Source organism: Gambusia affinis, linkage group LG22 (assembly GCF_019740435.1).
Source record: "Gambusia affinis linkage group LG22, SWU_Gaff_1.0, whole genome shotgun sequence".
Classification (NCBI taxonomy): domain Eukaryota; kingdom Metazoa; phylum Chordata; class Actinopteri; order Cyprinodontiformes; family Poeciliidae; genus Gambusia; species Gambusia affinis.
The window spans coordinates 4,077,529-4,100,437 of record NC_057889.1 but is presented as its reverse complement, the minus strand read 5'-3'; the positions used below and the strand labels follow the sequence as shown (position 1 = coordinate 4,100,437).

Genomic DNA, 22,909 nt, shown 5'->3' with positions numbered 1-22,909 from the left:
TTAACAAATAAACAGCGGGACGGATCATCCGGGAAATGATGAACAGGGAGAGACGGAGTAAAACTACCTTAATGACGGACAAATTCTGGGATTTATTATGAGTCTCTGCTTATTTCCAAGCCCAAATGAGCAACTTCACGTTCAAAAACGAGCCCAAAAAGGCGCAACCAGCAACTCGTTAAATTTTCAAGCGACTTTAAAAAAATGAAGCCCAAAGCCGCTTATAATAATCGGACTTGGCGACAGAAACTGAAAATAGTTCCAGTTTTTCCACCAACAAAATCTCCCTCCATTGTTTACATTTCTGTCGCATAGAGACGTCGGTCACTCGACAAGACGAGTCGAGGAAATACGATTAAATAACAAAATAAAATAGTAATGCAGTAACGCAAAAATGATTTTAATAAGAAACTGTAGTCTGACTACTGGATTTGAAACAGCAACGCGTTAGATTACTGGTTACTGAAAAAAGTGGTCCGATGTCAGTAACGCGTTACAAATTAATGCGTTACTGACATCACTGCCTGTAAGTTAGTTTTGTCTTATTTCAAGTGTACCAAAGTAGTTGCACTACAAACTAAACAAAAATTACTTGGTAAGATTTTGTGTTTTTGCAGTGTAGAATCTGGCAGAAATTCTGCAAGAAACTAACAAAGAAACTGTTTTCTGACTTTATGTGGAACAATCCATAGGTTTCTAGATTCTGTAATTCCAGTTTCTTGGACATGAAGTTAAAACTCTTTAATTATTCAGACATTGGGGGCCAAAATGCTGCTGCTGTGCTGCAGAGTTCAGCAGAGTTTTCTTTGAGCAGAGTTTTCTTTGAACACAAGAACAAACGGTTTTAAAGTACGGTATTTTTTTTTAGCTTTAATAGAAATAACCAGAAAGAAATAACAGTTTTCTTAATTCATATTTCATGATAGTTGTAACTGATGTTTCCACTGTTGGCAAAGTTTCTTCCATTCAGTTTAAGCTGCGAGACCACAAAATGTCTACACTGAAAACATGACATTCGTCATGAAATGACAGTTTCCACTACTAAATTATGTATTTAGTGGATTATTCTCCCATTCAGCTACAAGCATCTGTCAGAAACTTGATCCAACAAAACCACTTTTTAGTTTGTGTCCTTGTGAATGACCTTGGTGAGAGGCAAGATGATGTTTTTTTAATAGATGTTTTACAGTTCAAAGATGTTTACAGGAAACGGAGAAAAGCAAGCTAGTAACAGTAAAACAATGTTTGGGACAACCCAAAGCTAAACCTGAAGTTTAACTTTAGGTTAAAGAACACAGGCAGAACTTTGAAGGTTTTTATTATTATTATTTAATTTGCTTGAAGATAAAACAGCAATAGATGAGGATCAAAGTTATACTCCGGTCGTTGCCTAATGACGCTGCAAAGCCTTGTGTTTCAGAAATGAACGTTTTTGCATTTGCAGCTGGTCCAGTTGCTGCTGGTCCAGTTGCTGCTGGTCCAGTTCCTGCTGGTCCAGTTGCTGCTGGTCCAGTTGCTGCTGGTCCAGTTCCTGCTGGTCCAGTTGCTGCTGGTCCAGTTGCTGCTCGGCTTGTTCCACTGCCTGCTTCTTTCCAAGGATACCCCTAAGAGAAAAGTTCAGTAGGAAAGATCACAGAGATAGTTGTTATAAAAGTATATGTGGTATATTTGGCAAATTGACTTTTTTGTTCCCTTTTTTTGAGATGTTACCAAGAACTTAAAAATCTTACCTGGCACATCTTCCCAAAACATGTCCCGCTATCGCTCCGAGAAATCCTTCTCCAGGTTCAGCCATAAGCACAACCATGGACAGCACCAGGAACACCACAGCCAACTTCATCTTGCTAAAGAAAAAAACTCGGTTGTCACATTTATTTTTTTAAGGTTTTAAGGTATATAAGCTAGCACTCTTGTATACAGATGATTAGTAGAATATCTTAGGTGTAAGAGCTCTTTTGATCGACAACGCTTGTTTTCTTTCTGCTACTGTCCTGCCTGTGATCATAAATAAAACGAACGATAAAACAACTTCAGTTTCTGTCCCACCCCAAAGTTAGTGAGGAATCATTTTTCAGGGCAGAACCATTGCATCAATAATATGGTTTTAATAAAGTTCTTCTGCTGTGAAAGTAAATGGAAGGCATACCGTAGTTAAATTGTAAGATTTCCCAAAAATACACATAATATTTGCATTATATTAATTTATTTCTCACCTTCCTTGTAGGCGTTGAAAAGCTGCTCTGTAGCCGACAGTCGAGGGTTTCACCAACGTTGGTAACTGATGTGCTGATGGACTGTTGCCCGTCTCTACTTATATATCTGACAATGAGTCGATTATCATATTGTGAAACTATCTAAAATATGGCAACAAGGTGGTGAAAGACCTGATGTGGCATGTGGGGCAGACAGTTGGTCGTTTTTATTAAAATATGCAACGAAAAGTTGCATCAGACAGAACTCCTGTTTCTTAATATCAAACTGAATTCAGGTCGTCTTCTTTTGCAGATATTGGAGGGATTTTAAATTTTCTTATCACACTCATGTTTCTAAACGTCAAAGTGCTTTTCATATAAGACCTATAAAGAAGATTATTTACCAGGATAATAACCGTTTACCTTATGTTTTTACTTGTTTATAGAGAATAATATGGTTTTTCCATAGTTCTTTTGCTGTGAAAGTAATTGGCAGATATAGTTAAATTGTAAGATTTCCCAAAGATACACATAATATTTGCATTATATTAATTTATTTCTCACCTTCCTTGTAGGCGTTGAAAAGCTGCTCTGTAGCCGACAGTCGAGGGTTTCACCAACGTTGGTAACCGATGTGCTGAAGGAATGCTGTCCCTCTCTCAATATATACAGTGGGGCAAAAAAGTATTTAGTCAGCCACTAATAGTGCAAGTTCTCCCACTTAAAAAGATGAGAGAGGCCTGTAATTTTCATAATAGATATACCTCAACCATGAGACAAAATGAGGAAAGAAAATCCAGAACATCACATTGTATATATACTGTATATACTGTATATATATATATATATATATATATATATATATATATATATATATATATATATATATATATATATATATATATATATATATATATATATATATATATATATATATAAGACAAGTCCTGAGAAGCCAGCTCAATGGCAAGAACAAGATCCGTGCAATAAACAGCTATGCCCTACCAGTAATCAGATACCCTGCAGGAATAATTAGCTGGCCAAAGGAGGAGATACAGGCCACAGATGTTAAGACCCGGAAACTACTAACAATGCATGGAGGGTTCCACCCCAAATCCAGCACCCTGAGACTCTACACGAACCGCAAAGAAGGAGGCAGAGGACTAGTGAGTGTGAGAACCACTGTCCAAGACGAGACATCCAAGATCCATAGATACATCAGGGACAAAACCTCAACAGACAATGTGCTCAGTGAATGTCTCAAGCAATGGGGAACAGCTGAGGTGCCGGAGGAACCATCATGGGAGGACAAGCCCCTGCATGGGATGTACCACCGGCAAATAACCGAAGTGGCTGACATCAGAAAGTCCTACCAATGGCTGGAAAAAGCTGGACTGAAGGACAGCACAGAGGCCCTCATCATGGCCGCCCAGGAACAGCCCCTAAACACCAGAGCAATTGAGGCCCAGATCTACCACACCAGACAAGACCCAAGGTGCAGGTTGTGCAAGGAGGCCCCTGAGACAGTCCAACACATAACAGCAGGGTGCAAGGTACTGGCAGGGAAAGAATACATGGAACGACACAAACAAGTGGCAGGCATAGTGTACAGAAATATCTGTGCAGAATATGGACTGGAACCCCCAAGATCAAAGTGGGAAACACCCCGAAGGTAGTGGAGAATGACCGAGCTAAGATCCTGTGGGACTTCCAGATCCAGACAGACAAAATGGTGAGGGCGAACCAACCAGACATAGTCGTGGTGGATAAACAACAGAGGAAAGCCGTTGTGGTGGATGTGGCAATACCAAGTGACTGCAACATCAGGAAAAAGGAGCATGAGAAACTAGAGAAATACCAGGGCCTAAGGGAGGAACTGGAGAGGGCCTGGAAGGTGAAGACCACAGTGGTGCCTGTGGTCATCGGGACCCTCGGGGCAGTCACCCCCAAACTGGAACAGTGGCTGCAACAGATCCCAGGAACAACATCAGACATCTCAGTCCAGAAATGTGCAGTCCTAGGCACAGCCAAGATACTGCGCAGAACCCTCAAGCTCCCAGGCCTCTGGTAGAGGACCCGAGCTAAGAGGAAGAAGAATCACCACCCGCGGTGGGTGAGAAGGGAATTTTTATATGTGTGTGTGTGTGTGTGTGTGTGTGTGTGTGTGTGTGTGTGTGTGTTTAAATATGAGTTACTCATCATAATGTGAAACTGTCTAAAATTTTGCAAAACTGTGTGTAAAGATCCTGATCTGACCCTAAAGTTGCGTCAGGCACCAAAGGGCATTCAGACGAACCGGTGAAAAGAATTTAGCAATTTGACAGTTTGTGATGTTTAAGTTTCTGTTTTTACATTCCAAGTTTCTAAGCATCCAACTGCTTCAATATAAGACAAAGAAACTGGAATATTTACATAAACATCACCCAGAGAAAAGGGGGTTGAATGTTTTTACACACCGCACTTTTCAGTTCTTTTAATAAAAGGTTTTTTGAATCATGTATACGGGAACATGGAGGAAAAAAAGGGATCATGACTTAGTTTCTCAAGATCCCATGAAATTAAAAACCGGGAGTTTGTTTTTTGGGTGGAAAGGCACATTTATTACACACACACACACCTCTGGAGTGTGTTGTGGTTTAGGTACTGGAGCAGTTCTAGTGAGGTCCGGATGCATAAAATGTGCTGATATCGCCCTTTATTGAAGTTTTACAAATCACAAACTTTGTTTTAAATATTTTGCTGTTAGAGCAGAATCATTCAGTCTAGGTTTGAAGAGTTTGTGTTTTTTATCTAGAGTAGATTAAAAATGCTGAAGGGAGTGAAACATTTGGTGGAGTCGCCCTTTAGTCATTTCCCAAGTCAGAAGCTGCAATTGGAAACCAACTTCAGCTTTGTGTCTCTTTGCATGGTGTCCTCATAGATCGTAGGAAACAATGAAAATTGTCCTTCATGTCTCTCGTTTAGACTTTACAGAAACTGTATAAAAGCCTTTTCAGCCAAATAGAAGCTCAAAAGTAAGGCTGCGTTCATACTGCTGCCTGAAGCGACCCAAATCAGAGTTTTTTGACGTAATACGACCTCTATCTGATCTTGGATATCCGATACGTATTCGATTCAAATGTTACCTGATGTCCAGGTCTCATTCATCCAAACTGAACGTCACTGATACTCCACAAACGTCACTATTCTGCGTCCTGATGAACGGGAAGAAAAACAACAACCATGACCGACTATAGTGAAGATTAAGTTGTTAATATGCTGCTCCGGTCAGACAACAACTGCAAATATGTAAGCTATGCTCCACCGTTAGCATCCATGTTTACTTCCGCAAACACTGAGCACTTCTTCTTTTAATGGTGGTTGGAAGAACACTGAGAACTCTGACGCTATTGCGCCCTCTACTGCGCATGTGGGACACTTTCGGGTCATTTGCAGTTCACGCTGGAGTTCACACATACATTTGGAAATTCGAACGACTACACCAAAGAAATCTGATTTGGGTCACTTCAGGTTGCAGTGTGAACAAAGCAGCCTTAGTCTGGATCGCCATTTTTTTTTCCATGTCCTGTTTCGGGCTCTATAATATACCGCTTCGGGTTGGTCAAATTGTATTCAATTGAAATATTTTTGTCAGTGGTAAATTATGGAATACTTTTGCAAACCACATTAAAAATTATATACACAAGAAAGTGGCTTTCTTGTGTAAGGTTAACCCAGGTCACACTGGGTAGCCAGCTTAAAGTCTCATTTTCATCACACTTCAGTCCCTTCTTTGAATAGGCCGTTCGTTCAGATCATTTTCTGCTACAGAACCCAAAAACAGTTGAACTTAAAGTTCAACTTTAGTAGTTTTTTTTGTTGTTATTGTTTACGATTTTCTGGTAAAGCAACAAAAGTTGCTTGGTTCACAGTTTGTCTGTGTCAACATTGAGCGATATTTATTTGGGCCAGGAAAATTAAATTCTCACCAAATTTTGATATTAACATCTAAAAGTTGATCATTAAAAGAACGTCTAAGATCGTCTCTCGTATTAGTGACATTAATAAATAGAAATAATACACAAGCAAATCAATTTATTGTGCTGCCAAGCCATTTCTTATTTATCAATTGACTATCAAAATCATTTAGCAAAAATCCTGCAGGAAAAGCAAAATGCATGTTTATTTTGTTAACAGGTGGGGCAATTTGACCCACATTATGTTTGGTCGTTGCCTAATGACGCTGCAAAGCCTTGTGTTTCAGAAATGAACGTTTTTGCATTTGCAGCTGGTCCAGTTGCTGCTGGTCCAGTTGCTGCTGGTCCAGTTGCTGCTGGTCCAGTTGCTGCTGGTCCAGTTGCTGCTCGGCTTGTTCTGCTGCCTGCTTCTTTCCAAGGACACCCCTAAGAGAAAAGTTCAGTAGGAAAGTTCACAGAGATAGTTGTTATAAAAGTATATGTGGTATATTTGGAAAATTGACTTTTTTGTTCTCTTTCTTTGAGATGTTACCAAGAACTTAAAAATCTTACTTGGCACATTTTCCCAAAGTATTTATCGCTAAGTCTCCGAGAAATCCTTCTCCAGGTTCAGCCATAAGCACAACCATGGACAGCACCAGGAACACCACAGCCAACTTCATCTTGCTAAAGAAAGAAACTCAGTTGTCACATTTATTTTTTTAAGGTTTTAAGGTATATAAGCTAGCACTCTTGTATACAGATGATTAGTAGAATATCTTAGGTGTAAGAGCTCTTTTGATCGACAATGCTTGTTTTCTTTCTGCTACTGTCCTGCCTGTGATCATAAATAAAACGAACAATAAAACAACTTCAGTTTCTGTCCCACCCCAAAGTTAGTGAGGAATCATTTTTCAGGGCAGAACCATTGCATCAATAATATGGTTTTAATAAAGTTCTTCTGCTGTGAAAGTAAATGGAAGGCATACCGTAGTTAAATTGTAAGATTTCCCAAAGATACACATAATATTTGCATTATATTAATTTATTTCTCACCTTCCTTGTAGGCGTTGAAAAGCTGCTCTGTAGCCGACAGTCGAGGGTTTCACCAACGTTGGTAACTGATGTGCTGATGGACTGTTGCCCGTCTCTACTTATATATCTGACAATGAGTCGATTATCATATTGTGAAACTATCTAAAATATGGCAACAAGGTGGGGAAAGACCTGATGTGGCATGTGGGGCAGACAGTTGGTCGTTTTTATTAAAATATGCAACGAAAAGTTGCATCAGACAGAACTCCTGTTTCTTAATATCAAACTGAATTCAGGTCGTCTTCTTTTGCAGATATTGGAGGGATTTTAAATTTTCTTATCACACTCATGTTTCTAAACGTCAAAGTGCTTTTAATATAAGACCTATAAAGAAGATTATTTACCAGGATAATAACCGTTTACCTTATGTTTTTACTTGTTTTTAGGGAAACAGTCCAGTCCTATCTGAATTTCTGTGGAAAAGTATTTTTTGTCCTGGGAAAGTCTGACAGAAGCAAGACTTCAACGAACCGGCCCCACCGACCAGGCAAGGAGGCTGAACTAGAGATTAGATTTGTGACATAAAATTTGGGACAAAATTAGGAGCTAAAGACAGGAGAAATTACTCTGCTTAATGAAATTATTGAAAGCAGTAAAATCTTAATAAAATTGTTGGGTTCACTCCGGGTTCGGCCTTATAATTAAAGTTTATTCATTGGGTCGGATCGGGCTTTAGCACAATGTCTGTGGGTCTATTCTTCAGATTTCTTAAAGTTGTTTTGGGGGGAATTATGATTGATTTAGTCTATTCTTTTAAAAAGGGGTCATTGATTAAAAAAACTGCAAAACATCTGGTTATGTAGGGATTTCTTCCACAAACATGCAGATGGATAACATACGTCTCATAGTTTTCTACTAATTTTGATATATATTGATATATTTCTTAATATCAAACTGAATTCAGGCGGTCTTTATAATGGAGTTGTTCCATTTTGATGTTTAATGTTCTGTTTTTAATTTCTTGTCACATTATTGTTACTGAACATAATCTAGTTTTAATATAAGACCAAGAAATGAGTATTTACATTAATTAGCTGATAATTAAACTTTTTAAAGGAGAAAAGTTGCCCAATCTAACTTGATCTTCACCCTTGGCAAAAAGAATTGTCATCAACCATTTGAGAAAACTAGAAATATTTTTTAAATGATCACATTGGTATATATTTTTTTTTGTCTACTCTGCAATTATTTTTATTCCAGCCTCAGTGGAACCTAGAAAGTCATCTAATCTTCATTAAAACTTGTAAAATTTATGCTTCGTGTTTGTGCTGCTAAACATTCAAAGATATTAATGAGATTCAAGAGTCTGTAAAGGTTTTACCATCAAGCTATTTGTTTGGGAATACGTTCAATGTTTCTTTGGTCTCTAGTATTTGAGCCATTTCAAAGACCTCCAAAATGTAACTTCACAAATCAACAGGCACGACCTCTCACCTAGTAATTCCAGCTCAGCCCGTTACCTAGCAACCATAGCAGAATTCTGCCCGTTACTTAGCAACCCAAGCGAAGCTCCAACACATTTGTACAACTATGTACAGTTATATCATTCGGCATTTGTTACGAGCGAGTGAAAACTTAGATTAGTGGACATGGCCAGCAGCAGTTTATTAGGATTTAAAGTGAGTTCATACCCTAAAACATCTCATTCTGAAAGATGCTCACTATAATCAGAACTGAGCAGACTAAAATCTCATTATCTAAAAATGATTTTGTGCAAAAAATGTAATGAACATGTTTGATTTAAGCTAAAGACCAATACTAATATCTTCATGGAAGAACAATAGGTCACATTTAAGTAGTAACAGCAGAAAAAGGTCAATTGTTTACCGTTCCTGAAGATTAAATTCATTTCTAACACTAGAGGACAACCAAACCTACTTTAGCAAAGTTAAGCTGCTAGACAAGACAATTGATTTAAAAAAAACAACAAAAACTTAAAAGTCTAAGTGATGTTATTTACAACTAGAAAATTTTTGAAGAAACTTAAATGGGGCCTGCCAAAGTGTGCCCGTCGGTCTGGACCCAGCTCTCCGACGCTGAAAGTTAGCGTCGACGTCATAGAAAGCTGCAGCACGATCGACGGCATGAGGAGAATCGCAAGAACGTCGACTGACATGGACTTGCGCCATTCAGCGTGTTAAAATGAGCGTATGAGCTAAAATTAGCCAAAATGCTAACGTTTAGCCAAAACATTAACATGGCTAACAAGTCAGAAATATAGGTAATAGCTTATTTAAGCTAAAAGGCTAATGCTATTGAACGGCCTAAGCTTAGCTAAATAGTAGTCAATAGTGTGTGGGAAGTCACAAGCATCTTCACTAACATGGATTTGCACCATTCAGTATGATAAAGTAAGCGTATCAGCTAAAAATAGCCAAAATGCTAATGTTAGCGTGAATGCTGTCAGTAGCATGTGGGGCATAACTTGCATGTTGTCTGCACTTTACTTACTCCTTTCAGCATACTAAACATGGCTAATAAGTCAGAAATATAGCTAATAGCTTATTTAAGCTAACAGGCTAATGCTAGCGAACTGCCTAAGCTTCGCTAAATAGTAGTCAATAGTGTGTGGAAAGTCAGAAGCATCTAGGGCAGGATAAATAAAATATTAATGGGCACCCTTTTTTTTCTCAGAACTTGGACAAAACAAGAAATATCCAATTATATTAATATCCAGTTCTAAACAAAATGTAACCCAGTCAGTTTGTTACTCAGGACCTCCAGGAAAGTGTAAAACGTTGCAGGCCTGTTAGAAAAAACAATGAGTTTAAATTTTATAGGAAAACATGGAGAGCGTTGCAATTCACTCGTCCTCCATTGAACGCAGCTGAACACGTGGTGCTGAAGTGGCTAGCTCACTTAGCTTAGGTCATAACTCGTCAGGACTTGCGTCTAGCTCCTCTAACTCAGAATCCCACCAGAAGTAATAGCTCCAATGCCGTGATCAAGCCGCATGTTTTGATACCACTTTTGTAGGGGTGCATTCAGCGGTTCGAGCCGCATTAACGGTAATAGGTGCATAACAATAGGTTCCTGTCATTGCTTTTCATGGCAGGCCCCAATGATCTGTATCCTTTACAACACAAAAAGCTGACCTATTAATATAGAGTTGTACAAACACAAGTAAAATACAGGTTTCAATATGCTGCTGCTGAGGTTTATTGTTCAATAGGCTAAAAGCCAAACTGATCAACTTAATTTTTAGCAAATGAAACATTTTCAAGAAAGGATTCTCCAGGTTGTAGAATTCTCAGGTTTGCTCACTGAGTCTAAGCAATACAATGTTTTACAGCTTAGTACTTAAAGCTGTACTAAGTTGCTGCTGCTGGTCCACTTCTTGCTGGTCCACTTCTTGCTGGACCAGTTTCTGCTGGTCCACTTCTTGCTGGACCAGTTTCTGCTGGTCCACTTCTTGCTGGACCAGTTTCTGATGGTCCACTTCTTGCTGGGCCAGTTTCAGCTGGTCCACTTTTTGCTGGACCAGTTTCTGCTGGTCCACTTCTTGCTGGACCAGTTTCTGCTGGTCCACTTCTTGCTGGACCAGTTTCTGCTGGTCCACTTCTTGCTGGGCCAGTTTCAGCTGGTCCACTTTTTGCTGGGCCAGTTTCAGCTGGTCCACTTCTTGCTGGGCCAGTTTCTTCTGGTCTGCTTGTACGTCATTGTCTCCAAGCCCATGACTGAGGCTAGTTTGATAAAATTAGATGTATCACAATAGGAAAAGGAAGTTGCAACTGGTATCTAAAACATAAATGCACTTCATTCTTGGGAAGTCTGATATGTTTTTAAATGCATTTTAAAAATTATTTTAGTAGCATATTGAGTCCTTACCGAGGAAGGCCTTTAATACCATGACCAAGCCAAAATCAATCATTTCTGCGAGTTTACTGAAAAGCTCAATTTCTAAATTAATGCGACTTGTATTCTGTAATGACGAATAGTCCAGAAAATACGATAACATCCATAAATGCTTAAGATCTACCCAAAAGCCTTTCTTAGTGATTTGAACATCAATGATATCTTTAGTATGCAATAATGCGCTTTGTGGAAACTGTCTTGGGACTACCGTAGAAGCTAATATCTTTATTTCCACTCCTCAGGATACAAACACAAAAAAACATTTTCCTGAATTTGCTGCTCTGCAAACACCAAAGGTTTGCAGAAGGAGGGTGGATTTTTCTGAGAGATGTTATTTGTGGAAAATGATGTAACTAAAAAAGCCTAAGAATAAGCAACAAAAAAAGCTCTAAAAAGTGTCATTCTGTTGTGAAAATGAAATGCTACTGTTTAAATAAAACCCTGAAGAAACCAGCATACGTATCTGTATTTAAAAACAATAGTTGGTATTTGCATTGTTTTTGGGACTGCTCTCTGGTTTCACCATTTTGGATTAAAATCTTGGAGGCTCTGAGTGCATGGCTTGGCTCAGAGATCCCTCAGACTCCAGAACTGTGTTTACTGGGAGACCGATCTCAAATGCCAAACACCCCAAAAGGAGCTTTTGCAGTTGTGATGGTCGGTCTGGTGACAGCCTGCAGGATCATCTTAAGACATTGGAAGACCACAAAGTGTCCCGAGCTAAATGAGTGGATTAAATCAATGACGGATACAGCTTCTTATGAAGTCATGCTCAACAACATGGATGGGAACAGGGACATGGAATGGGATAGCTTTTGGGACTCATTGAAAAGAACTATGGATTCGAGTAATGTATCTGGATGAAGTCTGATTTTCCCGGACAATTACCTTTCTCTCAACTACTGAATGTTTTTGAATTGACACTGTAACATACATATAATATATGACTGTACCCTGGGTATTGGGGGCTAGGGGGTGGTGCAGCAGCCTTTTTTGTTTTGTATTTGTGTTTTATGTGAGATAATGTTCAGAAAATCAATAAAAATTTGAATTACAAAAAAACAAAAACAATAGTTGGTTATTTATTATTTTGAGTGAATATTTTTAGTGCCACTTATCATCAGAAAGACTAAAACATTTGCATAGAAAAAAAACTAACGTAAAACTTAAATCTCGAGGTTGAACTCCAAAGACGCTTCCGCTGCTAGTTACTTTAGACAACCAAACAAATGTTGGATAATATTTATTTAATTTTTTTGGGAGTTTTTGTAACATAACAATGAGAATAAGAATGACCATGTAAACCTTTGAACGGTTTAAATCAGGAATTAGATGCAAACTGATTTTAGCATTTTATCCATGAATGTTTAAACTTTATGTTGGACTTTGTTACCTTTATTTTGTGCAACATAAATCGGATAGCAGAAGTACAAATATATGCCTCACTGTGGCTACCAGCTTGTTTGCTGTTTTATTAGTTCCTCATAATTTGGCAATAATTGGCAGAAAAAAACTCACTTAAGTTATCTGGAATATTTATAATGGAGCTCACTTTTTAAAGCCTTTTTATTTAAAATGTCTCATGTTTGCATGAGTTCCTTTGGTTTCTTGAGATCTCAATGAAACTTTGACATAATTTAGCAGGATTAAGTTACAAAAGATACATTTTATTTTATCTTTGCCTGTTGATTTGTATCAAGTTTATACTTCCTGTTAAAGAGAAAGAGCTAGTTGTGTTTAAAAACAAAACTTTTGTCCAGTTCACTGTCTGTACGAAGAACCCCAGAAGAAGAAAAGCCGTGTCAGCACAATTTAAGAGATCACTTGTTTATTACAATCTACAATTTGACCACACTGCAAAAAATGCCAGTGTTGAGGCTTTATTTGTAGGTCAGAGAGTTCGTCATCTCACTCATCGCTTCCAGACTCATTGATGAAACAGAATGTGTTGCATAGATGTGTCCCGCCAAATTGCGCTGTTTCATGGGTCTTTTGTTATTTTTAGGACAAAATGTTGCTTTTTTTATTGCTGATTTCAGTCAGAATTTGAGAAGAGTTTGCCGTTTGCTCAACTGATTGTGGAAACAGATGTTTGTCGTTGCAGTGACAGAGCAAAGTGATAGCTGCGTTGCTGTTAGCATCTAGATTGCTCTTTGGTCACTTCTCCTAGCTGTGCTTCAGTTTTTATTAGATTACATTTCACAGGAAAACTCTTCTCATTTAAGAAATTTCCTGCAACATAAACTTATCTATAGTTTATGTTGCAGAGTGAAGGTTGTGCTGGTTACAATACATTCAGTTACTTCCATATTCAGGGCTTTTTATGAATTGTCTGCATATAATTTTAATCCAAGCAACTGACTTTAAAACAGATATTCAATGCTGAACTTGAATTTGTGTAGATGTTATGTTATGCATTAATCAGAAATGCACAGTTTCATGGTTTATATGTTTTGTTTTCTGGCCACTATAGTGGAAATATGTCTAAAATTGATTTTCAGTCATTCCAAAGTAGGTCCATGTTTTGTTCTGGCACTTTTGCATAATATGGATTATGTTTTAAAAGTTTATAAATGTGAATGGTTTAAATATATCTGGACATACTGAGGTTTTAACAAAGACTATACGTATATTCAACACTAAAATCTTCTAATTTTCTATTTTACATCAGTAAAAGTCAGAACAGTGCCAGCAAAAATATTTATTGATTTATTTATTTTTTTCAACCAAAAAAGACCAAAAACACATTTTGTAAGCAAATTCATTGTAAATATATCACCAATACAGATTTGGTCATGTTTATACTTTGTAAAAGAAGAAAAGTACTGTTGGATTTAAGCATAGCATTGTTGTTTTAAAAAGCAGTAACATTTTTATTCCTTCTGCTGCTTATCCAGTTGTTGGTCGTCTTCCTGTTGGTCGTCCTGTTGGTCGTCTTGTTGGTCGTCTTGTTGGTCGTCTTGTTGGTCGTCCTGTTGGTCGTCTTGTTGGTCGTCCTGTTGGTCGTCCTGTTGGTCATCCTGTTGGTCTTCCTGCTCATCCTTCTGGTCCCTCTGCTGGTCCAGTTTCCGCTTATAAAGTTCCTCCTTTGCGCGTTTCACATTTCCATCTAATAAACTGAAAGAAAATGAGCAAAGTCAGCATAAACCATAAAAAGGTTCTGCTGATAACAATTAGAAACATTACTATTTGAAATAGACCTAATGTAATCAGATTATTTAATTATAGTGGTTGTGAAATGGTTCTTACGCGGTTAAGCCATGAATGATATGGTGGATAAATCCCTCTGCAGGTTGACCCATCAGGACCACCATCGAAAACACAAGAAATACTCCAACACCCTTCATCCTGCCAAGAAAAACACATCTCACATTTAAAAATGTTGATTTAAAGATACACAGAGCATCACCACAAATCTGCAACAAATGTTATATTGAGACATTTGGCAGCAAAATCCAATTTACACACAAGTATCATCAATTCAGTCCAATGATAAATCAATTACACACATTGAAGTTAAACAATACAGTTAAGTTTAGTATATTCAAACTAGAAGCGTCCATTCAGTATTATCTTTACACATTTGTAGTCACAGTTGTTTGTAGTTATGCTTTAAATTCAAGAGATGCATGATTGGCATAATTGTTGGCTGCTGTCCTGTATTGTTAGTTTTGCAAACTTATTCAGTAAAAATGTGTCAAACTCTGCACTTCAAACATAGAAAAAACTATTTGATGGTATGTAAAAAAAATAGTAAGCATTAAATGAACCACTTTTAGTCAAATGCCTGCTCTAATCTTGATCTATGTACACTTCAGAAGCTTATTTGTGTAATTTTTCTTTTAAATGTTATGTTATCCTTCTCAGAAAATATACAGTATTTCCTTTCATTTAAAATGTTTTAAAATATTTGGTTCTCACCTTTCCACTGCTTCTGAGATACCTGGCTGGTTGTTACAGAAAAGCCTTACCACAAGTGGTCTTGTGGCTCTTTATATATTTGCAGAACTAACTTGATTTCACTACGCTTTGCAGAGTTATGCAAATGGCCAGTGATTCAGTCTCACATGTGGGCGAGACAATTTTTTTCATCTCATCTATTTAAGCAGCTTTGCCCAGTCAAAGATGTACTTTCTTTTGTTCCAGTTTAGATTATTCAGTTGAAACACCATAACTGGATATGGAACATTTAGCGATTCATTCTAAGCAGAGTACACAAAATATTTACTCAAGTATGAGTAGCAACACGTAATAATGTTTTGCTTAAGGAAATGTAAAAAGTATCCATCCAAGAACTCAAGAAAGAGTAAAAAGTATTTGGTAAAAAGTCTACTCAAGTACTGAGTAACCCATCCGATTATCAATCATTTAATGTTTAAAAAACATTTAGATGAACCAAAATATAAAGTGAAGTAGAATTGTTTTGTATTTTAAGGACAAAAATGACAATAATTCATATAAGTAACAAAAAATAACAAAATCAGGCAAAAGAAAATGGTTCGAAATCCGTTTCTTTCAATAAAAAAACTGATGAAACTTTAACAAAAACTATCTGGTGAATTTTTGTTTTTTTATTGGGTGGATAGAGAATCTAAACATTTTGCTTAAATAGGAGTAACAATACTTCATAATACAATTACTCAAGTAAAAGTAAAAAGTACAGCATAGGAAAAACATTCCTAAAAGTAAATTTATTTCAAAAACAAAGTTACCCAAGCAAACATAACTAGTTACTACCCAACTCCAGTACAAAGGACTTCCATGTATTACTTTTAGTTTTTCTTCACCACAACTTTATTTTTAGGATGCAACAAATGTAAGCCTAAAAAAAACAACCAGTGTAATTACACGTTCAAAACAGACCGTGTTTTCTTCTGATTAAAAATCAATAAAAATCTAATTTATCTCTTTCTGTTTTCGCTTAAAGTTGGATTGTGAGCATTTTGTTTCTGTAGGCCAATGACTGTGCAGATTTATGCTACATTACTTTTAACATCTAGATAATTTTCTTACTTCCTGTTTGTGTTTCAGTTCTTCCTATTTCTAAAGTCACAGTTCATAACCATAGTCAAAGCAGAGTGACATAGAACTAAGACTAACTGTGCAATTTAATTTAGTATATCATAGTCTGTTGGGATTAATGTATATTCACCCTATTTTTGACAAGATTGCATTAATTTGAGGTTCTAATGTCTAACAGCCTTTACTGAAAACAGATTGATAAATAAATGTATGAGTTTTTGAGCCCTGCTATTTTTAGCTGATTTTATTTGTTGTATTGATATGTACAGGAATATTTATTTCTCTGGCAGATTTATATTTAAAATGGTTAAAACGGTAAAATTGTCAGTGAATATTTATCTTTAGGACTTGCAGGACTTGGACTGTTGTTTTGGTGTTTAACTTTAGAGCAGAAACTAAATGTATTATTTTTTTTTCACCAACATAATTTGGTTTTACGTGAAGCACTTTTCAAGTATGAAAAGACTAATGTCCTATCAGTATCTTGAAAAAACCTCATCCATCTTGTTAAAGTTCAAAAGTTTAACCAAATTTGTTGGTATAAATATCTTGAGAACATCGATACATTTAATCTTTTGAACTTGTCTTGTTAGAAAGCCTTAAGTTTACATTGGTGCATGATTTTAGAACATTGTCTTAAATCACATGGGTCAGTCTCAGGGCTTGGGGGCCAAATCGGGCCCACCGTAACTTTTTATGTGGGCCTCTAGACTCCAAATTACATCAATAAGTCTTTCCAGTTTTTCACAAACCTGCAAAATTCACACAAAAGCTCCACATTTTTTTCTGAATGTACTACAAATTTTCTCAAAATTGAGTTTAAGTGACTGCTGCCTCACCCTTTTTTGATATTAACCTTATTACCATAATTGAGTAATAAAAAGTCACATCTAACATCATGCATATGAAAATAACATAAAAATTCCTTTCTAACATTTCTAAATTGACACACCAAAAGCTACAATTTTGATTGCATAAATTAAATCCTGGAGGAACAATTATTTATTGATATTTTTAACAGTTTAATTGGTTTTATCAATATACTCCTTTAAGAACATTCAGATATTTGATATGGCCGAAAGTGAATTTGACACCCCTGCCTTAAATAATTACTTTCACAGACTTCCATATTCTCAGATTTACACTGGTTCAGAACTAAATAATAAGACAAAAGGCAAAGTTTGAATCAAATCACATTTATTGGAGTTCTGGCATCCGACCAGAAATATTTAATCAAACTTGTTTGATAAATGGAGACAGTATTTCCAGTCACTGTTTAACCAAAGTTGCTTGTGTATTTTCTGTAGTTATTAAAAATACTCTCAGATCCACTTCAGTTGAAGCGATTTTGAGGGAACTTGTGTTTAAAGAGAAGTTTATCGAGCTGCTGCTGGTCCTGTTGGTTCTGGACTGCTTGGTCCACTTCCTGTTGGACATCTTGGTCCACTCCACGTCTCCTTTGTTTAACGAGTCTAGTTAAGGGAAAAATGGTTAGATTACCAAATTATTAATCCAGGTCAGTTTATTTATACAGCACCAAATCACAACATGCCATTGCAAGGCTCATAAATCAGATGTAAGGTGAGATGATATTGCTAAAGCTCTTTGGGTTTGTTTAAAAATACTTAATATTTTTCAGCAAAAGGCTTCTTGAACTTCTAAGCACTTTTTTGTTCAGTTACTTTTTCCAATTTTACACTTCATGTCTATGCTAACACCATGAAGACTGAAGTTAATAAATGTGACTCCAAATGGCTGTTTGAATTTGACTGGTGGATTTGAATTAAAACTAGCTCTGTTCATCTTTAGACAGAGTTGGGTAGTAACTAGTTCCATTTACTCAATTATATCATCGACTTTAATTTTTGAAAAAATGTACTTTTAGGATTATTGTTACTATGCTGTACAAAAGTTCCACTCAACTTTATGTATTGGTTTGTTTGATGATGTAATTTTCAAATATTAAAGTTACTCAGTACTTGAGTAAACTTTTTACCAAATACTTTTTAATTTTACTTGAATAGATGTTTAAGTACTGCTACTCTTACTTGTGTAAAAGTTTTGCGTACTCTGCCCACCTCTGTTTAAATGACATTAAGGAAAGTAACATCACATATGTTTTCCTTTACTCTATATTCTTAATAATAGTATGTCATTAAACAGAAATTGAAGCGAATGAATGAAATAAGTTCTTACTTGGAAGTACCATGAATGGCATGGCCAATTCCAGAAACAACACCACCATTTAATCCGACTATTCACTCTCCAGGTTGAGCCATCATGACAACCATAGAGCACTAGAAAGATCACAGTGCACTTCATCCTGCAGAGAAAACAACCATAGTTCAATGTAAATTTAGTTTTTAAAATGCTTTTTACTGGGCTAAGTACTTGGTACCACTTGCTTTACCTCTGAATCAAACAATTTCAAAGTAGATTTCTAATTTAGGATTAGCCAAAGTCATCACTACTACTAAATGAAAAATGTCTTATTTATCCTATTCTAAGATATGTTGCCTTGTTCAAATAATTATTCAAGACATTTCAAAAGTATTTGGGTGTACTTAAATCTTACCTTTCTTCAAAGTTGTCTACTGTTGGGCTAAAGTGTCACCCGACCCTAGAAGCGTCTGTTTAATGCTCTTTGGTATGTTTTTATATACGTGCAGGATGCAGTTTATGGATCTTTTTATGATAAAAGAAAAACATGTTTAATATTTCAAAAATTAAACATGTTAGACAAAAACTATCTATCTAAATTTAGTGAAATAGGCCTAAAGGAACAAAACTCGCTGACAAAAGAAAACAGGTGACCCAATTTAATTCAATTATATGTAACAAATTTATTCTTAAGTTGGAACTCCATTTTCTATTTTTGTGCAGTAAGATTCATATTTTCAATCAATCAAGTTTATCTGTATTGTACATTTCAGTAACAAGGCAGTTCAAAGTGCTTGCATAAAAAAACCTTTTTTTTTAAAGTGATAAAAGAATCATAGTTACCCATTGTGAAACTAGTAACAAATATAACATTATCAAAATAATCAAAGTCATCAGTATACATCAAATATTGGCCAATTTTCTAGTTGCTTTGACTGAAGAAAAGCATTTTGGGTTTTTTCTTCAGCTTTTAGAGCTTTTAGAGTTCATATTAAAACTCTAACAGTTTCTTGACTTTTAATCTACAGTACAAATAAAAATAACTCTGTCAAAAGAAATAATAGAACAAACCTGCCTTTCAAAAACCAGAAGACCTTTAAGATCATTGACTCCTGATGTTCACTTACTAATTTCATGCTAATCTGTTAAATGAGAAACACTGCAGGAATAAAAACGATAGATGTCACTCCTAAAAAGCTGATTAATACCACAGTAAGCAGTAGAGTCTCTGGTCCAAATGTGACGCCTCACATCTTTCTGCTTTAATACAGGTCTGTGACTGTTTTGTTATGCACCCCTCTGTCTCTGCTGGGGGTTTAAGGGGGGATGAATCAGAGGAAGGATAGCTTTCAAGTAGGGATTAGGCTAAAGCCAGGTTGCTCTGGGTCATTATTCAACAGCCAGGGATTGGTATCTAGACTCCCGAGAGCCAGGAAACCTGGCAGAGCAGTCGCAGAGAGACAGCCATGTACGCAACACAGGACAAAATGATGTGCGTCAGACACTGTTCTGCTTTCTGACGTTTGGGAATAACAACGTATTGGACAAAATATTATTTAAGTGGCAGGAAAGGCAGACAGTCAGGCTAGCAGTGGATGATATGACTGAAAAATTTATCACAATATTAGCATTTCATATCAGTCATTGTCGATAATTATTCATTTGTTTTTTGTTTCAAATACTACAAAAACTGGTGGCATGATCGTTCCTGTTTTATCTGTAGTTTTTGATTCACATTGTTGTTTATTTTTAAGCAGTTATGAGTAAAAGTGGGGAAATCTTAAACTGCTGCTGCGTCAGTTACTCCACAAGTTGTTGCTAGGTAACCAAAGAGTGAGTGAGTGAATCGTTGCTAAGTAATTACTACTGAATGGTTTGCCTAAAAAAAAAAAAAAACATATCACAATTTAAACATTTCATATCGGTAAATATCATTGATTGGATTTTTTGAATATTGGAAATATTGTCAAACTGGTGGTTTGGTTGAACTTTCCTCATTCCAGTTTTCATTCCACGCTGTTGCATTTTATTTTTAAGTAGTGATGAGGAACTGTGGGGAAACATGAACCTGCTGCTGCACAAGTTACTCCACAAGTTGTTGCTAGGTAACCAAAGAGGAAGTAAGTGAGTGAGTGTGTTGAAGCCACCAACCTTGCTTGAGAGATTGAGCGTCTAACATCTTTCTTCTATCTACATCTCCCAGAATGCTTTGCAGTTCTGGAAAGTAATTCAGTGAATATTCAATATTTTGAATATTCTGTCAGATGTATTATCGATATTGATCATGTGTTTATCATGACATATATTGATATATTTTCCATTCTTACTTCAGATTTACTGTTAATCCATTTGGTACATTTCAGTAGCAGAGCAGTCCTGAAAAAAACTTCTAACTGGAAGGGCAACCACTGTTATTGGATGAATCATCTGCATATTGCAATCTTTCCAACTTCTTTGTTCTGCTACCATCTCATGGTGCCAAAGCCCTTGGGCTCCATGAACTTCAGCTTGGTATCAGTTCGCTGACATGTTGGGTCACAGTGGAAGTAATCCTGGGTTGCTGACTAATGAAGGTGCAACGCAGGGTACAAATAAATAAGTTTTAAAAACTAACCTCCCACTTTCGCTCCATTTGGTCAGGTTTTAGTAATACTTGCTTACAAAGTGTGGCAACAACAAACTATCAAAATGTCTGCTCGCCATGAAAACATTGGAAGTCATGCAGCACTGTAAAAAAAAATCTTGGTCAAACTTATTCGTCACAGTTTTTTCAACAAAGATACAGAATCTTACCAAGTATTTTTGTACTAAGCTATATCTTAGCTACAGGAGTTTGATTTAAGTAAATAATTCGGTACCACTTTACAATAAGGCTCCCCCTACAGATGGCTAATAAATTGTTTATATGTTATCAGTTCATCTATAAACACTTTATAGACCACTAATAACTTTTTATTGTGCTTTAAAATGAAACTATATACTAAAAAATTATGTTTACAAATGATTATTGTGAACTGTTTAGTCTAACAACTCTAGACTAAATATTAAAATATATGGGTGAACAGATCTGGCTCATGATTTGGCAAGAAACCACAGGGTTTTGTCTCCTTCTCAGCTTTAATTAATTCAAAATAAACAGTTATTAATGATTTATAAAGTGTTTACAGATTAATTAATAGCATATCTATGAACTATTTGTTATTACAGATGGCTAATAAATTGTTTATATGTTATCAGTTCATCTATAAACACTTTATAGATCACTAATAACTTTTTATTGTACTTTAAAATGAAACTATATGCTAAAAAATTATGTTTACAAATGATTATTGTGAACTCTTTAGTCTAACAACTCTAGAGTAAATATTAAAATATATGGGTGAACAGATCTGGAAAGAAACCAGAGGGTTTTGTCTCCTCAGATTTAATTAATTCAAAATAAACAGTTATTAATGATTTATAAAGTATTTACAGATTAATTAATAACATATCTATGAACTATTTGTTATTGATCTGTAAGTGGTACCAATAATTTCTTAATATTGATAAGAATTACTAATTCCAGAGGCATATTATTTCACATATGGAGAAAATGTCTTGTTAAAAGTGAAATATTAAGGAATTGTTGAACTAAAACAAGCTTATATTCTTTGCTGATAAATTACTTTTAAGTCTGTTTTGTCTTATTTTAGTTATACAAAGATATTTGCACTGGAAACTAGACCAAAAATACTTGGTAAGATTTTGTGTTTTTGCAGTGAAGACTGTCTTCAATGTGATTTTATTTTAGCAAAAAGTTTTAGAAAGACTTTTTTTTTCTGCTTTTCATTAAATTATAGTTTAATTCTCTACTGCAGTAGTTTCTAGTATATTCAAAAACCTTTGCATAAAACCTAAAGAGAGTGTAAAATGACTCTTGAACAACAAAGGATCGTCACTATGATACTTTTTTGAAGTGTCAATAAAAAATCTTCTCACACGTGAATTTGATGTTTTAGAGGAGTAGAGATGTAAACTGTTTCTTTACTTTCAGTCCTTGGTGTGAGGCGCAGTCGCCTCGTCTTTAAGGCCTTGAAGTGAAAACGTTGGAGCCCCTTAAAAGGAAACACTCGATGCTTCTTGTATCGTTCGGCCTTCATAAGAAACTCTTACTCAATATTTTCTGTTTTTTGTTGTTTATATGTAAATGGTAGAAACTGCTGATTAATGCCTGTTCAGCTGTGAGGTTCTCTGTATAGTCAGATAATGATAACACCTCTGATGATTTGCAACACCACAAATAGCATATGTTTTCACATGTTAGCTCATGCATCTTAGTAAATTACTGCAGTTTGATATCTTTACATGCAATACCTTCCAAAATGGTTTATTCTGCTTGATATTTTTCACATTTTGTGATGTTTTAGAAGCAGCATTTTAAATGAACTTATTGGGATCTTATGTGATATAGGAGCATAATTGTTGAGTGGCAAGAAGATAAGCAAAATAAATAAATAGGCCTGATCAGGACCCAGGACCTTCTTGCTGCAAGACACAACTTGTACTATTGATTCCTTGAAATTGATATCAAGGACTTACTGAGTTAAAACAAGCTATTGTTTATTATTTATTATGAAAAGCTACTTGTACATTAACTTTCTTATTTCAAGT

At 35.9% G+C, this 22,909-nt stretch overlaps 3 protein-coding genes and 1 long non-coding RNA gene across 11 annotated transcripts in view; 2 read left to right on the top strand and 2 right to left on the bottom strand.

Moving 5' to 3' along the window:
* The window catches only part of LOC122825100, a 28,013-nt gene extending 20,331 nt beyond the window's left edge, over nt 1-7,682 (top strand). The window contains exon 4 of the long non-coding RNA XR_006369582.1: nt 7,609-7,682. This is a non-coding gene — a long non-coding RNA (uncharacterized LOC122825100). The remainder of the gene's footprint in view (nt 1-7,608) is intronic.
* The window catches only part of LOC122825094 (exostosin-1), a 215,388-nt gene that overhangs the window by 121,974 nt on the left and 70,505 nt on the right, over nt 1-22,909 (top strand). The window lies entirely within an intron of this gene.
* Nucleotides 1,150-7,329, bottom strand: LOC122825098 (pleurocidin-like peptide WF3). Of its 4 annotated transcripts, XM_044106181.1 has the most exons (4): nt 2,214-2,359; nt 1,731-1,844; nt 1,532-1,604; nt 1,150-1,486 (listed from the first exon to the last, which is right to left on the bottom strand). In XM_044106181.1, the coding sequence occupies exons 2-4, from the start codon at nt 1,838-1,840 to the stop codon at nt 1,391-1,393; spliced, it is 279 nt and encodes a 92-aa protein (XP_043962116.1). In that variant the 5' UTR covers nt 1,841-1,844; nt 2,214-2,359; the 3' UTR covers nt 1,150-1,390. The 4 variants fall into 4 exon arrangements, with proteins under 4 accessions (XP_043962116.1, XP_043962114.1, XP_043962112.1 ...); XM_044106179.1 differs by lacking the exons at nt 1,731-1,844; nt 2,214-2,359 and adding exons at nt 6,701-6,814; nt 7,184-7,329 and having other exon boundaries at nt 1,150-1,604; XM_044106177.1 differs by having other exon boundaries at nt 1,150-1,604.
* LOC122825096 (dicentracin-like) lies at nt 13,759-15,130 on the bottom strand. The gene is made up of 3 exons (XM_044106175.1): nt 14,999-15,130; nt 14,327-14,425; nt 13,759-14,194 (listed from the first exon to the last, which is right to left on the bottom strand). The coding sequence occupies exons 2-3, from the start codon at nt 14,422-14,424 to the stop codon at nt 13,951-13,953; spliced, it is 342 nt and encodes a 113-aa protein (XP_043962110.1). The 5' UTR covers nt 14,425; nt 14,999-15,130; the 3' UTR covers nt 13,759-13,950.

Bases quoted from the DNA above. Each gene is read 5' to 3' on its own strand.
- LOC122825098 (XM_044106179.1), bottom strand. From the start codon at position 6,810: ATGAAGTTGGCTGTGGTGTTCCTGGTGCTGTCCATGGTTGTGCTTATG. The intron at 1,605-6,700 runs GTAAGATTTTTA...CTTTTCTCTTAG, and splicing joins ACTTTGGGAAAATGTGCCAA to GGGTATCCTTGGAAAGAAGC.
- LOC122825096 (XM_044106175.1), bottom strand. From the start codon at position 14,424: ATGAAGGGTGTTGGAGTATTTCTTGTGTTTTCGATGGTGGTCCTGATG. The intron at 14,195-14,326 runs GTAAGAACCATT...ATTTTCTTTCAG, and splicing joins ATCATTCATGGCTTAACCGC to TTTATTAGATGGAAATGTGA.